Source organism: Colias croceus, chromosome 21 (genome assembly GCF_905220415.1).
Source record: "Colias croceus chromosome 21, ilColCroc2.1".
Taxonomy (NCBI): domain Eukaryota; kingdom Metazoa; phylum Arthropoda; class Insecta; order Lepidoptera; family Pieridae; genus Colias; species Colias croceus.
In genome coordinates this window covers 4,708,068-4,727,793 of record NC_059557.1, presented here as the reverse complement: position 1 = coordinate 4,727,793, position 19,726 = coordinate 4,708,068, and the positions used below count along the sequence as shown (strand labels likewise).

At 32.9% G+C, this 19,726-nt stretch overlaps 1 protein-coding gene across 2 annotated transcripts in view; it reads left to right on the top strand.

Moving 5' to 3' along the window:
- Positions 1–19,726, top strand: part of LOC123701484 (alpha-N-acetylgalactosaminidase) — a 50,323-nt gene that overhangs the window by 29,340 nt on the left and 1,257 nt on the right. Inside the window, exons 3-9 of one of the 2 annotated variants that reach the window (XM_045648975.1) lie at positions 375–549; positions 12,163–12,256; positions 14,896–15,071; positions 15,452–15,613; positions 16,235–16,432; positions 17,270–17,434; positions 18,670–18,742. In XM_045648975.1, the coding sequence (XP_045504931.1) occupies positions 375–549; positions 12,163–12,256; positions 14,896–15,071; positions 15,452–15,613; positions 16,235–16,432; positions 17,270–17,434; positions 18,670–18,742 (1,043 nt within the window). Of the gene's footprint in view, positions 1–374; positions 550–12,162; positions 12,257–14,895; positions 15,072–15,451; positions 15,614–16,234; positions 16,433–17,269; positions 17,435–18,669; positions 18,746–19,726 lie in introns of both variants that reach the window. The other variant, XM_045648974.1, reaches the window with a different exon arrangement.

Sequence of the window (19,726 nt, the reverse complement as noted above, 5' to 3'; positions counted from 1 at the left end):
ATTATTTCAAGTTCTAAATGAACTGTAGATACACATCGATAAATATTTGTTTTCATTGATATGTACTTGTTTTTTTTTATTTTACATTTAACTTTTAGGTCAAGATGCAAAGGTCTTAAAATATAAATTTTTCACAGTGTCCAGTGTAATAATATGTTTTATGCGAATTTTATATCACTATTCATTACTTTAATAATAATACAGCATACAGTCAAAACTCAGAGACAGTCAAAACCACTTTTCACTGCAAAAATAAACTAAATACGTTTTTGATCGATGCCCTCATTCAAAGACTTGATAATTGCTTTGACTGAAACATAATATAAGTACCTATAACTTAAATCATAAAATTATGATGCAAAATACGCTTCCAGCGACCGTCTATTCCGCACAATGACGGACATCCTAGTCTCCGAGGGTTACGCAGCGGCTGGTTATGAGTACATCAATGTTGACGACTGCTGGCCCGAGCGGGAGCGGGACCCGAGGGGCCGCCTGGTGCCAGACAGGGAGCGCTTCCCGTACGGCATGAAGAGTCTGGCTGATTATGTAAGTATTTGTTTGTAGTTTTTATTAAAGTACGTGTGAAATAATATTATACTTAGGCGTAAGAGCACGCAGTTAGCATCGGAGAAGTTATGCCGACAGAAAATCGGCGCGAAGAAGTATCATGGACCAATAATATTGCATGTGCATGGTAGTATATATCTGATGTATTACTTTATTCAGTCTGTCTGTAACTGTACTTTGTATTATTATTTTTCGCTCTCTCTCTTTCTCTTTTATCTTTTTGTTGTGTAGTTGTGTAGTAGAGTTTTGATAAACTATTTAATATTTTCGAGTAAATATTTCAATATATATAAAGGATCAGTTTTATTCCAATTTGAAATAAAAAGTGTGGTAAGCATAGCAGATTATGAAATACGTGTATCTAGGTGTCTTCTAATTTATAATTAACGTCATATTTATTACGCGATTTATTAATTATATTATTCCACTTACCGTTTCGTTTTACAAACGATGACACTGCGACGACATTCGTAATATATTATCATGTCAAAAAAATATGTAGTCTTTAATTTCTAAACGTTATTTTAACTTTAATAATTTAACAATGTCGTCAAGTTTCACTTTTTCCTCTAGAATTCGGAATGTCTCCATAGAAACTGTGTGAAGTTTACTTTCGCCAGTAATTTGATCAAAAATAGAGTGAAACGAAAGTAAATCTATGATCATTATTATCATTAAACATCTTAAAATCTTGTACATTGGTGGCGTGTTTGTTGTTATGTCAGTCACACAGACTGACAGTTCATCTCGATTATCAAGATCATGTAATTGATACATGAGTATACATGCCAATATAATTATTTTTTTATTTTTTTGCGTTCATGTTATCTAATTATAATTAATAAAAATAATAATCCGCCTGTGATATTTATTGCTACTTCCGTGATAGCTACTACTTATTTATATTATGCTATGAAGACTTAAGGCTTATCTTTTTTAATTTTTTATCTGCTTGTGAAGGTCAAATTTTGAATAGCACGAACCAATTGTAATTGTAACTAATATAATAAATCTGCTTCTTATGTCAGCATTCTATCTCAAAATTCTTTTAAAAATCGCGAACTACATACAAAAAAAGCTTTTTTTCCACTAGCGGTATCCCTATTTCTGTACAGTGGAATAACCCTCACATTTACGGTGTACAGTTGAAATAATTCGTCTTGCGTTGCGTGTAGTACATTCTCGCTAGATCTCCGTGACGACGTCATTATACGATGAATAAATCACTTTTTAGATCAATTTCAATGACATAACACAGGCCGTTGATCCAGCGGTCTTTTGTTGTTTAAACGGAGAAAATGTATGCATAGGATTGCGTTTGTGCGCACGTGTACTATGTTTTATTAATTATAGTCTGTTGTGTGATACTCCTTTTTGGGTGTTTCGTGTTTGCGTTATGCTATACCTAGATTCTAGATATTGGATGCGTTAGTTTAAGAATTTGTTAGTAGTTATAAGTTGGTGGGTTTTGTTGTAACTAGTGTGTGTTTTAGGTTTTGTAAGGAACGGTTTTTTAATATTTTTAGCAATTGGCTTTCCGCTTTGTTCGTGATTAAAAATGCCATTCGATCTAATGAATAAATGATAATTTTCTTTAAATTTAAAATATTCTTATATATATTTTTTTTTTTATTTAAATAGAAGTGTCAAAGTAAATTGGTGTCCTTATAAAAATCCAAACTTTTTTATGACTATGTTCCCACTACCTTCCTACTGTGTAAACATTGTGAAATTTCCATTAGCAATTGCGAATATAAAATTAGTTAAAGCAATAAAATTAAATGGGCTTACAATAAAATATTTTTGTATACAGGGTTACTTGTAAAACACAGCAAACAAATGTTGAACAAATGTTGTTACTTAGGTATAATGTTAGCAATCTTGTCCTGCGAGGTTGCTGGTGTTTTACAAGTAACCCTGTAGAAGTAGATAAACCTACTCTTGTATTTTTAATTTCAACATTTATTCGTTGGGTCTTATAAAGTAAATTAAAGGACACTTAGTTATTTCTTTATCGTCTTTATCAGCAAGAAAACGGCAAGAAGCTTATTAAGTTTATATTTCATAGAAAAACATAATATTTATAATATTATGTATTAAAACAGGTTAAACTTGACTATAATAATGTCTAAATTAGTTAAATCCATAAAACACATAAATATATACAAATATTGTCTTGGTTATGAATAAATTATTATATTTATAAGTATCACTACCTAGTTACCTACGTTAAAATGTTAATAATAATTATTTAAACGTATTATTCAGAAGTAAGAATTCCCAATAAAACCCTTAATTTATATTTCTATAGATAATAGGTACTTACTAGTGAGGATTTAGAATTTTAGAACTTAATTTATAATATGTTTTACATATTATTAGGTACATCAGAGTAGAATTAATTTTGTTCAAAGCGGAAGTTTAGAACCATCTTTTCAAATGAAATACATACATATTTCTCTCATATAATCCTTATTAAATGCGAACTCATTTGTACTTGTAATGCTAACAACATATTATGTTATTGGAAATAAATCAAATAAACACGCAGATTCACATATTATTATGCTACATCTTTGGAAAGCGATCGTGGAAAATTCACTTTTTCTCTAAACGTTTCTGGCTATTGCATGTTTTAATATTAAATACTAACTTATATATTAGCGAATAGCGATAGCATTTAGAGCTCGTAGCTCTATTTCGTATTCTATGGCTCTGGTGTTATTTTCTTCAAGGCCAGTAAAATACCAGCCATTCAACAGCATTTCTTACATGTAAATTATATACATATTATAGGAACATAAATGAATCGAGATAATGCCGATTTTAGGTGTCGAATTTAAGCTATTAAATGGACACTATAGAAAAGATGTCACTGACCATGCAAGGACGTATTGACTTGATTATATTATAGCAACTGCTTCTAAAACTCTGCCAAAGAAAATTGTAACAATAGTAGGTTCTAAAATTTGTTATGCATCACGTCAACTTTTTTATAGTACTTATCTATGAATTGTTATTCCGCCATTGTCAATCAAATGATAGTCATTAATAAAATAGCAGTATCAAACGCAACTGGTCTACTGTAATTACATCGTGACAGCCTTTCTTTGACTTTTTGTTCATTGTTAGGAAATCTCACGCGTGTCTTAGAAATTGTATTACGAAATCAAATGGACAAAAGTGCCCGTTTGTAGGTATTTCTCTTTATTTGATTTCTTGAATGGATCTATGATGTAATGGTTGTTGAATGATGTTGTAGAATTTGAATATTAGTGGAATATTAAGAAGAAATTGTTTTGTTCACATAGGTAATAGGTACATTATCACCTGCATCTTTGGCGGCAGGCAGAGATCGATGAGCAATAATTAGGCCGTCTCTTGTAGGTACCATATTCTTTTTTCTGAAGTGTAGCCTATATGTAGCCGCAGAAAATGTTATTTTTTATCTAATCATTTATTTTCACAACTATTGATCATTCTATGTGTACTTAGGTATCAGAGATGAATAGGTATGTTAAAATTAAAACAGTTATGAAAGTAAATAAATTAGTGTTACAAAATATACTGTTAGTTATCTCTGTAATTGTAAACAAATGAATGCAAATGAGAAGAAAGTTTGTGTCAAGTTCACAAGGTTATCAGCGCTCGGATGCGCACGTGTTATTAATGAGGTTAAGACATGACTGAAGATAAGGAGGATTGATTTGAATTTCTTTTTCTGTATTGTCTTTTTGGTTTACTTCTATTGCTATTTATATGCTACTCGAACGAATAGGATAGGTACATGTAAAAACTAAAACGGTATGAAGGTGGAAGGATCTTGCCATGGTACCTATAGTTTGTATAATATCAGACTTTATAGAAATGCAGTTCAAAATGTTTATCTTAAATTATAAGTAGGTACTAAATAAACTAGTCGCTCATCTTTATTTTCAACAGAATTTAATTTTTCGTATACTTCAAATAGCACGAGTATAACAATTTTCTAACAAAGCACCTATTAAAAACTAAATTCCCTTGGATGTCTCAGTTAAATGGGCTAATGGCAACGTGTGTCGTGCAGATAATTGATTAATTCTGTATTACAAACGTATAGATTATAAGAAATATCACTCTTATCATAATCTTATTATGCACTAATTGTTCTAAGTCATTCATTTTCTCAGCATTCACTTTCTCAAATCCTTGAAATTCAATAATGGTTAAAGTTCAACAACTGCGAGCAAAGAGAAATGCATACTAAAAAATTTTTTTTAAATGTGCACAGATTAAATATTTCTTATTGTGACAACCAATGAGGTAATATTTGGAAAAGATGATTACTGGCCGGTTAGAAATAGTTCCAGAGCGCACTTATAAAAAAAAACTAAGAACAAAAGTTTAATTAATATAAATGCGCGCTGTTTTGTTTAATAATCGTATAAATTTAATATTTAGGTATTAATTAAGTGAAATTTTTGTGTGTTGAACATATTATGAAGTGGACCAGAAACAATAAAAAGTAGAAAGTAGTAGAATGAAAAAAAAACAAAGGTACATTTCAATTTCTATTAGTACTAACTTATGACAGTTCTATAGTACATTATAAAATACATTATTGCAGTGTGAAGGATAGTAAAAGTTTGTTTACAATATCATTTTTCTAACTGCTCAACAAAGCCGTGAACACCTTATTACTTTGAAAGAATGCGGTAGATGACAACTGTATAGGTATGTATTTATTTGTGTTGAATCAATTATAGCGAAGTATTTGCGACTTATTCGATTTTATAATGCGGTATTAAAAACGTTTCCAATAATATGTTTTTTCGTAATAGTGTCATTGTCCATTTATATTAAACTAGCTTCCGCCCACGACTTTGTACGTGCATCCCCGTTTTTCCCCGTTCCCGCAAGAATTTCGGGAAATCCTTTCTTAGCGGATGCCTACGTCCTAACATCTACCTGCATGCCAAATTTCAGCCCGATACGTCCAGTGGTTTGGGCTGTGCGTTGATAGATCACTATATCAGTCACCTTTGAGTTTTATATATATATAGATTTCTTACAGTTTTTTTTTTGCGATTCGTGTACAATATAGTGCCTAGTCTGCTTCATTAAACACCATAATTTACTAATTTATGGTAATTTTGTTATTAAAAACAAACTATTATTATTCAGTTAATAATATAAAACAATAATTTGTTGTAAAATGTTGAAAAATGCTTGTGTTCTTATCCCAATTAACACTTCAGTGCAAAATGCAATATCCATAAAATAAACTTCTCTTAATAATCTGAGAAACCGAGTCTTTAATGGTTTAAACACAAAAACAGTAATCGTTTGGGTTACAATTTAGCATATTTTCTCAGGATCGGTCAACGACATTTAACAAATATTTGCTCACGAGCTAAAATGTTTGCAAATACTACATTTTCTACTTCTAAATTTGCATGAACAGTTACTTATCTGTAATAAAATCCACAATATACTTTACTATATTTTATTCAATAATAAAGGAAATCAAACTAAGTAGTTACGTATTAGCTATAAAATACCTATTAGGTAAGTATCTAACTAATAAAGAGGGAATCAATCTTTGTCTATGTCATTAAGATTCTTAAATTTTTGCACAGACTCTCGAGTCTCGTTACGATTCAAAACTTTTTATTGTTTTAAATATAATTTAGCTTTTCTTCAAGCTTTTTTGTTTATTTCATTAATGTCCTTAAGAATCATTCTGATTTTGTTCGTTATGTTATAACTTATAAACCTATAGCTTAGCAGTGCACTTTCTGTTATTAGTTAGTACCGTATCTACTATAGCTAAGCAGTGCACTAGAGCAGTTCAAAACCTGTCGTCTCTATGGAAAATGCAGATGATCCGCTGACCCAACATGCATTTTCAAGATGGCAACCCACTTTCCCGCCAAATGAGCACAAATCGGGCTGAACAAAAAACGTCACGGATATAAGACGATTTCCATAGACGTCATGCTCGGGAGATGGAAAATCACATTTTGTGCAGGGCAACTTTCTTTTGCAATCTCATCAAGTTGTTTATGCTTATTTTATGCAATTCAATTGCATTGATGGATGTAATTTTGAGTCATCTAATTTACGTATTCTCTTTGAAAATAAAAGACTCCAATTGCTAAATCATAGTGCGTTTCTAATAATAAATGTATATTACTAGCTGCTCCGCGCGGTTTCACCCCCGTGGCTCCACTCCTGTTGGTCGTAGCGTGATGATATATAGCCTTCCGGCCTTCCTCGATAAATGGGCTATCTAACACCGAAAGAATTTTTCAAATCGGACCTGTAGTTCCCGAGATTAGCGCGTTCAAACAAACAAACAAACAAACTCTTCAGCCTTATAATATTAGTATAGATTAGACACAATACATATTCATACACTGTTAACCACATATTTTTAATTGATACCAATATAGCATGCCTCAGATGCAAATCATGTACATATACATAATATTTTATATTATAACGATTATACATTGGACTTATTTAAAGACAGAGTGGAATAGAAAAGATCACATTTTTAGCATGTATAGAAATAATTGCTATTTCTTTGACATTTTCGAAGCATGCCCGTGACCCACATCCCGCCCTTATATGTTATCGGCATTGTTATCAGATCAGAAGCGTGGGAAATCACGTACAAAACACGTCTTGATATTTATCTCTTAGTACGTGCGCTAGTTGGATCCGAAGAAGGGCCTAATTGGATAGTTTTGTGAGAAATGGAATTTTAAAATGACAATTGAAGATATGGAGAAAGCAATGTTTGTGTGTTATGTTATAGACTAATTGGTTGTTAATATTTTTGGTATAACGTCCAAATTAGAGCAAACAACGCATAATATACAAGATAGGTACAAACTTTGTACTACAAAGGAACTTTGAAAAGTGCAAGTTAGTGTCTTAAATGGTCAGAATCTTAGTCATATACCCTTTAAAATGCCTGTTTTTTATATTGTTATATTAAATATGCAATTATGCAGTTGTTTTGACATACCTACATATCCGGACGCTAAAAGTACTAAATGCAATAGGACTTCCCATCATAATTGCAGTTTAGCCGTTTAGGATGTAATTTCAATAAAAAATTAAAGGAAATCGAAGCAATAAAATAATTTAAAACTTAATGCGTATATCTGTCAAGTAAAAAATAATGCATTTATATTTATGTATTTAATACAGTTCAGGGTGAACTGGGTGATACATATGTCGATTAGTTTAATTAATAGACTGGTATGGATATGGCGGTTAGCGAAAACGGATATTTTGACGTTTCAATGTCGTGACCACCGTGTGAAAAAGTGGCACCAACACTAGTAATAGTAGGTACGTTAAAATATAACTAATAATTATTTTAACAAAAAACTAAGCCACCTTCAAATGATTTGCCTAAATTTAAATGCTAACAACTAACTCAATTTGGGTGAATTTAGTTAGTTCCCCCCGGCGAAAGTCTTGCTGAACAAACTCAAAGAAGATGAAGTTTAATTATTAAGAACCTCTTCGATTTTTTTTTATGTTTCATAAAAAATGACTTCACAGTCCACCATTCGTGATATTGCAGCTAAATATCGTATTCATTTCGCATTTTATTCATAACATAATCGCAACACAAACAATGGTAACTCATTAGCATTGGCTCTAGCTGTAACAGATAATATAATTCTATACGCACTATAGGACTGTCAATTCAGACAAGCGAAGGTTGGAGTAAAAGTAAAAAATGCGACGCCCAATTAACTAGGTCAAGTTTATCGAATAAGAGTAGCGGTTTTAATGTGATTTTGTACGTTTACTTTCACTCGTTATTAGCGTTTTTTTTCTTTTTTAATTCTTTTAATACATTTTATTTTATTTTGTAGCTGATTGTTTACGTAATTGCATTGTTAAAAAGCTCATTATTTATTCGTTTCTACGATTTTAACTATTTTTATTTTTTTAAAAATTTTATATTTAAAATAATTAACTTTTACTCAACGTTACATCACTTATGTAAATAATCATTCAATTTGAGGAGAATAAATTAATGAGCTAGCAGCATTTAAGGATTACAAAATGGCTGTCACGAATAACGTATAATAATTATATCACGACTATTAGATTACGAAAACCAAGTATCAGATGTAGATACTTAAAAACCTTTCAATTCTTCATTCTATAGCTTTTTCTGATCACATCGGCCGCAATCTCATTATATCACAATTGTGTTGCGACACAGCCCTTGCTATGTGAATGGAGAACAATACATAACAATAACATATAGTGGAGCTAAAATCTTACGATCTGATCCGACCTTGAGGAAAGGATAGGCGTGGGAACGCCTATGTCGTGTCGTTGAAGACAAAAGGCGTCAAAGTAATTTAAATTACTGTTTGTTGTGGCGATATGGTAATCATATCAGTTTTGGAAGGCATTGTTAAATTGTGTGGACGTGGCGTTAGGGTTGTCAGTTTTGTGTTTGTGCACGAAATTTAAAAAATGAATTGAATTTGTGGATGTTGACTAGTGTTGCGGAGGGTTTAGAACCCTTCGTTTGATTGTTTGCTTCGTTAAAGTATCTAGGATAAGATGAATAAAACCTTGGGAGAGCGAACTATGATATTTTGTATCCTTAAGAAAAAACCTCCAGAAACATGTATTAAAGTAAGTTTTAAGGAGACGAGTCTTATCTATACTATCAAAAATAATAGTAACTGCAAATGTATAACTAACCTAGATTTATTAACAATAAATAAAGAGCACTTCACAATAAACTTTATCATTGCTGCAGCCCTTTAACAGACCATTTTTAAAACGTTTATACCCCATTGACCAATGATTACCAAGCTTATTAAAGAAGCATCAGCAGAGCTGCGAAAACTTTTCTGGAGATTGTCTTGAAATAAACAAATAGACAGTGCAGTCTAATTGAAGCTATGCAATCTTGTATTTATATGTCAGTGTTTACAAACGAGTCTGTGGAGGAAGTCATTATTATGTTGCCACAGTGGCACATTTCGTAACTATCCGAGGCGGCAAACACTTTCCCACGCACTACGCTTCTGTAAGGGAATCACGATTTAATGTTGAATAAAACTGTAGATGCTGGATGGGTGTCGAAATAATAGGACAGGTACGGTGATTTGTCGCGAGCGAATCGTTTGACGACTGTGTTACTGGCAGGTTGCGGTATTCTTGGTAGGGTTGTCACTGTTGATTTTTATATTAAATTTAATAATAGATGAGAATTATGAAAATGTGATTCTTTTTGAAAATGTCTATCAGTTTAAACAAAGAAAATTGTTGAAGAAATATTAATTGTTACCTCACATTTATTGTACTTTTAAATTACCAGCTGAGAGGTTTGCAATAATATATTATGTTAAATGTTAAGAATGCAATGTCTTCTAACATGTAATGTTCATATATGTACAGATAGGTCTTTAAATACTGTATTGCCCTTTGATATTTATATAACATCGCCATGTATCATCATATCGTCATCCAATTATTTCTACTCTATAATTCACGAGTAATAAACGCACAAGACAAAGCTTTTATAAACCTGCGATTTCTCAAATGTCAATAAATGTAATAATATTATTATACCCTCAATAAATTTACGCCTACAAGTCGATATAGGTAAATGCTTATTATATGAACGTATAAACTTTGACTGGCGCACCCATAAGTATGTTGCTTCAACAAATATCATATTATTAATGATTTGATTCATATTGAAACTAAATTACTTTGTGCTTTTGCATTTACAAAGTTCTTAGATTACTCTTCCAAGAGATCGTTTTTTCATAAAATCTATTTGAAATGTGTATGTTTTGCATCTTAACATAGACAACTTAACGTTAAAATTATACTCAAATGATTGTACATAATATCATTTTTTGTCCAAGGTAGTATTCGTTTATTCGGTCAGCAGACCTTTTTGGACAGGAAAAATTTTATAGCCCCTAAAAACTTTTTTTTCATTCTTGAGGTCGTGAATCGTGATGCATGAACGATCCAATGATCACATTATATATTTAACCTGACTAATAATTTGATAAAAACAATCCAGTTTTTATTTTACAAGATGTAACCTTCAAAGTTCCGAATCAGTGACTCATATCATAAATCATAACCGAAGATTAGCCAGTTTTTTCGCTCTATTGTATCTCATTTTCGACAGTCGATTTTTATCGATCATTGACCAATAGTTAGCATATAATTTGTATGTATACATCATAAGGATATGATTAACATAGCTAATCGATTTTATATGTTAAGACTGTTTGGAATAAAGAGATTTTAACGAAAGCAGTTATGGGGTCATTGCGTACGTAAAACTGATTTAATTTTTTAATAAACAGATTATTAAAACCGGTAGGTAGTTCTGCTTTAGGTACAAGTTCACAAAAGCTTTTGTGATGACTATAAAATTTTCAATAACGGAATGCCTCACCTACCAACCAACCACATAGAATATATTTCAGTTAATTCAATTAGAGATTTATATCACGTATTCTTGACACACACGTTATAAAATCTCTACTATTATTATAAATGCGAAAGTAACTCTGTCTGTCTGTCTGTTACGCTTTCCTGTTTAAACCTCTCAACCGATTTTGATGAAAATAGGCACAGACAATCTTAAGACCCTGAGAAAGAACATGGGCTACCTTTTATTGCGAAATATGTACCACGGGCGAAGCCGGGGCGGACCGCTAGTAGTGTATACATATTTAGTGTGCATATGTGTGTTTTCTCATATTATTAATGCTTCAAAGCGAAATCAAATAATTGAACAGACTATTGCAACAGCCAACTACTCTACAGACCATATTTGGTCTGTGGACAGTGAACCTGTTAAATTATGCCGGCTATTTAGCGGAGCTTTTGCGCGTGTAGAAAGGTGTTAAATCTGAGGCCATGAATAAACATGTAAACATACTTTCCATACATTGAGAATTTCTGACATAATTTAGATATAATTACAAGGATATTAACTTTGTAGAAATGATGAATTTTGCGATTTTGAATCATTTTATTTAGTCAGAGTTAGATAAGTATCTCTCTCTCTCTCCCTCTCTCTCTCTCCCTCTCTCTCTCTCCCTCTCTCTCTCTCTCTCTCTCTCTTCAGCCTTTCTCCGTCCACTGTTGGACAAAGGCATCTCCTAAGGCACGCCATTAAGTATCTATTGATATTTAAATAAGTAATCGAACTAGTACAAACAAGAAACTTGATTTCATTTGAACAACGAAACAAAACTTTTCTAATTCTAATAATATGCATTACTTATATTTGACTAGCTGTTGCCCGCAGCTTTGCTTGCGTGGAAAAGATAAATTTTCATGGTATAAGTTTTCATCCCCTATTTTACCTACCCCTTTAAGGGATGAATTTTCTAAAATCCTTTCTTAGGGGACGCCTACGTTATGACATCTACCTACATGCCAAATTTCAGCCCGATACGTCCAGTGGTTTGGGCTGTGCGTTGATAGATCACTATATCAGTCACCTTTGAGTTTTATATATATATATAGATAGATTTCAACAAACTTTAACGAGAGAATAATTTCTTCTATTTCTCTTTCCAGGTACACAGTAAAGGATTGAAATTCGGTATCTACGAGGATTACGGCAACTTTACATGCGCAGGATATCCGGGTGTTGTCGGCCATCTTGCTGGCGGTAAATATAATAACGTTTATTTAATTTACATGAATTGCATATCGATTTCCTTAATGCATAATATATCGGTGTATGCAGATTATATTATTATGTAAATACACATAAATATGATGATTACGATTCCTATATGGACGTGTAGGTCATGTGATATCTCAGATATTTCTGTGTCAGAAAATTTAATATTAGTCAACATTTGTGATTAATACATTGTTTTCTTATACAGTTTGTCAACCTTTAATTAAAATGCTAGAGCAGTTCTTTGATTCTTATAAATTTCGTTTTTTCCCCGCAAAAAGCTGGATAACTGTAGAGTAGGCATTCAATTTCAATTCAAGTAGTACATTCAATATGCGCCACTTCATAATTAACAATATAGAAATAAACATACCTACTTACATAGTATCTAATACTATGCTCCGCTAATCATAGCGGAGCATAGAATTATTAGTGTTGCTATGTAGATAACTAACGTAAATACTAAATAGAAATGCAGGTTGGAAAATTAAAATTAATGATTGTGTAAAAAAATATCTTGCGAAGATGAATGAGTTTGTCCAAGCCATTATACTATGAGGTTAAACTTGAGGAAAGGATTTTTGTGGCCTTAAGCCTTTCTCGGTAAATGAGCTATCTAAGACCGAAAGAATTTTTCAAATCGGACCAGTAGTTCCTGAGATTAGCGCGTTCAAACAAACAAACAAACAAACTCTTCAGCTTTATAATATTAGTATAGATTAATTTAAAACTAAATACCAAGCAAACAAACACGTGACACTCGCATGCAGTGTACGCAAACAAATGTTTTATTTCGCGTGACATAGATTTATGCAACGTATCGATTTAAATAACGTAACCGGTGCAAGCATTAACAATTCAATGCGCGGTAATACTGACTAGATACGGCTAAGAATGTATGTGTGATTACGATAATTTACATTCACTTGTGTTAGCGTAGAAATTTAACAAATTTTGTGTCGTAAATTTGTTGATCACGTGGGCTATGGTAGGTTCTGATTGGTGGATGAAATAGTTCGCGGTAAAGTTAAATTGAAAACTTGTATTTTTAGGAATGTTTAATGAAATAACCATTATTACTTTATGTCGTCAGTCTTCTCAGTACTTTTGATGTTTTTTTTTGGGATTGTTAACCGTTTCAGTTTAACGAAATCAGTCTTCTGTACCTCAGAATTACGCTCTTTATTACTGATAATTAAAATTAAAATCAAGATATTTCAATTTGCATTATTAATATTATCTACCAAGCACCTTCCAGTAGTTCTTCCTACGAAATTACTTAGTGAATGAAAATAGAGAACTTCAAAAATAATATTTTATTTTACATAATATGTACAATGGGATATTATATATGTGCTACAATAAACAACCTTAACTAAATATAAATTAATTTCAAACTTGCTCTACACACTGTAGTGGGTGATGCATCCTTTGTAAAAATATTTTTTTTACAAACTGATAAATATCACGTGTATAAAAAGCGTCCAAGTTACATAAAGGCCGCGTGTTTTTATTCGAACCAAGTGGTAACTTCCTAGACTATTGGGTCTATCGGTTCTGCTCATTAACCTTCATTAATATTGAACATGCGATTTCCTCTCTGAAATAACCACAAAGTGATCCCGCTGAATAATAGCATAACAGCTAGCTTTATGATAGAGTTACCAAAGTCTAGAATTGTTCGCTAGTGCGCTACAATTATCGATAAAACTTGATATACATTAGTGAAAAGATTATTATGTCTAATATTTCTCTGTCTTAAAAGTATTTACCTGTTCGTGGTTAAATTCAGAATTGAAACAAATTACACTGCAGTCGTACGCTACGTTACGTTCTAGGGTTTAAGCAAAATGCCTGAAAAGACATCATGTACTAGTCAAATAATGAAAACCATTATTATAAAGGTGGAGTTGAACCATTTTAAAGAAAATACCGTTTACAAGATAAATACGATTCGTAACCTATGAGATGGGAAGATTTCATTAATTACTGTTACGTTTATTTTTCCTAAAACTGAGCTCATATTTCTCAATTTTGAATCATTTTCCAATTGCTCCACATACTAGGCATACCCTGGTTAGTGTGTGTCGCTTGACTGCCCCTTACTTAGTAATTAACGACTCCTCAGCACCTCCTTGACACAATTTGGTATTGCATCGGTCGAGCGACTGGTGATTATATTACCAAATTCGGTGCAATATGTCGTATCGAATTCACGTGTCGGGTTTAAACTAAGCATTGCCTAGCCAAGAGCAAGTCATGAAATAGAATAAGGTCTGTATATGTGAATACGAATGACGAATGGTTTGTTAAATGATTTAAAACTTATACACGTCGGTGAAGGTGAAATAACACGTTTAGGATTCCTAATCTACGCTTCTATTTAAAACCAACTTAACACTTTAGAAATTTTACTGTTCAGATAAATCAAACTGCAAGTGTTTTATTTTATAACATTTAATAATTGGACACAATACGATTTGAAAGTTTACAAAACTTTCCTTGACAAATACTTGCGACAATCGCAATTTCCAAAATTGATTCACTTTCCATCCGGTTTCTTGTACCAAAGTAATTTCATAATTTGTGATATAAAGTATAAACTGATTGTGTTTTGTCAACAGATGCGGCGACATTCGCGGCCTGGGGTGTCGACTATGTTAAACTGGACGGATGCTACGCTCTTCCCGCTGATATGGACCATGGTTATCCCGATTTTGGAAGACAGCTGAACTTAACCGGCAGGCAAATGGTCTACTCTTGCAGTTGGCCAGTCTATCAGATATATGCCGGTCTACAGGTAACTGTATAAAGAAATCAGAACAATTATCCCATAATGTGTTTTTTTTTATGAATAATAATTCTTTTTGGTATTCACTTTTCCAAATAGAATTGACTAATCAGTAATCAGTAAGACTCATTGATGTTATTATACGCTACATTTTACCTTACATTTTAGTTATTTTAGTTTAGCCTTACATTTTTGCAAGTTGACACTTTTCGACAACTGATTGTAATCTTTCCTATTAATGACATTTAGCTTATGAATCAAGTTCAGTATTATGCCATCTCCTTTGCCTATTTTATGACCGACTTCTTTCAAAGTTCATAATAAATCAAAATATCCTTAAGCTGCACAGTTCGAATTATTATTTATATTATGATCATCTCTATTTCCAGCCGAACTTCTCGTCGATAATCGAGCACTGCAACCTGTGGCGCAACTTCGACGACATACAGGACTCGTGGGCGTCCGTCGAGTCTATCATAGACTACTACGGAAACCACCAGGACGTGATCGTGCCGAACGCTGGCCCGGGGCATTGGAACGACCCGGATATGGTAAGTAGAATTAAAGGTACTGTTACACATGCTTATTTCAAGCACGCAGCATGATTCAACCGAGCACTTGCTGCTTACAAGCACGTGTGTCCAAGCCCTTATTTCGAGCATGCTATTTTAGAGCATGTGTAACAGTAGCTTAAGTTATTAAAAACATAGAACGTAGGAAATGACAATGACAGAAGAATTATCAATTAAGTAATTATAGGTACAGGAAATGATAAAGACAAACATATACAGACAATAGCGATAAAGATATGTGATGAAAGGTAAATAGTATGTAAAAGTGAATTGCTGGTGTTTCTGTGGTCATATTGCAGCTTGAAATTGACTTAAAACGATTTAATTGTTCTGAAAGTTTTATAGTATTTTGAAAGCTCTTACGAAATGAAAGATTTAGAAAAGATTAACAATAAACAACATTAACATTTGCGTAGAGTTATAAAATTTATATTATATTTGTACCTACAAGTAGATGTGCATTTGCTCAATTGTGACTGAAGGAGAGTTATAATACCGCTCGATTGGTTTATAATAAAATCTGTTGAACAATAAATCAAATGATAATTATGTGTATTTTCAGTTTTATTTTAAAAACTATTTAAAATATTTTTTTTGCAGTTAATCATAGGCAACTTCGGTCTATCGTACGAGCAGAGTAAAACGCAGTTTGCGATATGGGCGATATTGGCTGCGCCGTTATTGATGAGTGTCGACCTGAGGACAATCCGGCCCGAGTACAAGGCGATCCTGCAGAACAGGAAGATTATAGAAGTGGACCAAGATCCTCTGGGAATACAGGGAAGGAGGATTTATAAGGTAATAATGAAGATGCATTCGCATACAGATTAAGTGGTGATCTAATAGTTTAATAGTTGGTCGTTTAATTTGTCATATACTTGTAATTTTACATTTTCTATATTTGTTTTTAATAAGTGATCATCATTATTAAATCACGGTTTTTCAGCACTGCGGTAAGATTAAGTCACTATCAAATCCAGTAGATTATCGTGCAAGAAAAATCTGTGATGAAATCTTAAGTAACGTAGCTTTAATGTAGTTGAATTTTGACGTTATTACTACGCTTTTTTTAGCGTCACCTTTATGGTTGTGTATTTAATTGACTCCATAAGAGTTAATTTGACCCAAATTAAACGCATAGATTTAATTCAAACTTTATAAATTTATCAAGGATCGGTGATAATATGATAATTTCATGAGATGAAGCGTGTTTTGTTTAGTTTTGTTAAACTGTATTACTTAATCTTATGTCTTTTTTTTTCAAGACCTTTTTTTATAATTGTTGTATACGCCTGCTTTATGGCCAATTCAGTTTATGAAATAATTATTTATGTACTTCTGTAAATTGTATTAATTGAGTCATTATTGGTGTGTCTAATAAATATATAAATAACTAGCTGTTGCCCGCAGCTTCGCTTGCGTGGAAAAGAAAAATTTTCATGGTAATAATTTTCATCCCCTATTTTATCCCCTTGATCAAAATCCTTTTTTAGGGGATGCCTACGTTATGACATCTACCTGCATGCCAAATTTCAGCCCGATACGTCCAGTGGTTTGGGCTGTGCGTTGATAGATCACTATATCAGTCACCTTTGAGTTTAATATACAATATAGATTAATAATGTCTCTTTCCAGCACCGCGGCATAGAGATCTGGTCGCGTCCGATCCTGCCGATCCAAGGGCAGCACTACTCGTACGCGGTCGCGTTCGTCAACCGGCGCACGGACGGCACGCCCTCAGACGTGGCCGTCACCTTGCGGGAGCTCGGCTTGAACAACCCCAACGGGTATAGGGTTGAGGTGAGTGATTTAGTAGAGAGAAGTTGGTAAAATCTTCCTTAAATTGTAGAAACTGGTCTCTAAGAAACTTTAGGTCAATAAGGACACAAGGAAGTTTTATGAAGTCTAAACGGTGTAAAAATAGTCGAATATACCTGGAAACCGGATATACCTGGAAACGGGCAAGTGGCGGAGGGCCTGGAAACGGGCAACTGCTGGGCGGGACATGCGGAAGATTGCGAATGTGTACCCGCATCCCGTCTAAAACAGCGCGTTGGTACACGGTGGGGTTTTAGTCGGTAGGAATCCGACATAACCCACGGCTCCTTCCCCGGGAGCCGTGGGTATCTTAGGCAAGATTTCCCCACTTGAAAAAAAAAAAAAAGGTTGATTAGAAGATGGGTTATAGGAAAGTTGGAAGATGCTTTAGGTTGTAGGGAAGTTGGCAGAAATTTGAGATGGAGCTATAGAAACTATAAATGGTGACATTTTCAGAAATATAATAGGGAAAGAATCTTTAGCTGAACTAGTTCACAGGGTTCACGGGTATCGGGTTGGGGTGCGTCTTATATTAAGATACTTTAGATAATGAGAAAGGCCAAAATGTAGCTTAGATTATAGGGAAGTTGGCAGCAATGTCAGATGGAGCTGTTGAAACTTTAGAGGAGACATTTTTAGAAATATAATGCCTTAGATTGTAGAATTTGTAGGTAAGTTGGCAGGAATGTTAGGTGGAGCTATAGACCCTTTAGGTGATAGAGACATTTTCAGAAATATAATAGGTGGAAAGAAAGATACTTTAGGTCAGCAAAGTAAGAAGGAAGTTTTCAGATGTCTACATGATGGAAACAAGTGTCTATAAATGTAAATAGTGCACCTAGCTCATAGAAATCTGGTTTCGTCCGATCCTACCGGTCTAAAGGCACGTGCTACCTTAGAAACTTATGGTGATAAAGACATTTGGTTAAAACGGAGTTTTCAGAAGTCTACCTGAATGAATGATGATGATAATGATGATAATAATATTTATAACAAACAAAAAGAAGATATCAATGATCAAATACTCTCTCAAACTATCTTTTTAACGTCAACGACTGTACCGTTTTCAGTTTTATGGGCTTTAAAACATTCAGGTAATAAATTCAGGTTTTAAAATATTTCTAGCAATGATTTTTGGACTAAGTTTTTACTAAAACTGGCATCATTTCTAGAAATATTTTTCGATTTATTCATAATATTGTTTATTTAATTTTCAGGATCTGTACGAAGATGTTGATTACGGAGTGCTGTCGCCGCAGACCAAGATCAAAGTGAAAGTGAACCCCTCAGGTAGAAAGTGTCGCACTTATTTATGTATCCAAGGGCGCGGTATTATATATGCAGTTGTTTATTTATTTATCTATACATATAATAAATCTGTAGAAGGGTCAATTCTGTACATTGAAAATATTGAAAAAATAAATAGCATAATAAATAATTAGTGTTACTGGATCGATATGTACCCAAATATGTGATTAAAAAAAATTTGTCTGTCTGTCTGTCTATCTGTCTGTCTGTCTATCTGTCTGTCTGTCTGTCTGTCTGTATGTTCAGGTATCACGTGAAAACTAACGGTTCGATTTCGATGAAACTTGGTATAATTATACCTTATTATCCTGGGCATAAAATAGGATACTTTTTATCCCAGAAAAATACGTAGAAAAAAAGTAAATCTTAATTTTTCCGCGCGGACGGAGTCGCGGGCGGAAGCTAGTTATTTACAAACATTTAGCGGTAGCTTAAACTAAGTACCTACAATTGGTGTGATTTTACCATTTTTACTGAAGTGTTTGATTGAACGAATCTCAGAAACTGCTACAGCTGGTTCGAATAAAAAATGAAAATATTTTTTAATCAAGTTTTATGCACCCACATCACTGTCACTCGCTTGGCTTTTTAATAGTTTACGGTTAATGAAAATGCTTCACACAGCTTATTACAAACTAACAAACTGCACTGTATGATATCCATTGCTGTCACCTCCATCACTAAACACATTGTTTAACTCAATATTAAAAAATATACCTATACAATGCTATGTATAAAAATAAGAATAATAATTATTACCTCCCAAAACAAAAAACTTGACTCCTAATTTATGTACCCTATACCACAGTAATTCTTATGATTACAACGCCTCATATAAAGATAATAGATACCTAATTAATGTAATGTACTAACAAGAAATCACTAACTATGATGGTCTGATAATAAATGAATTTGAATTTGAATTTGAAAGGGCGTTGGGGGAAACATACGGAGTACAGAAATACA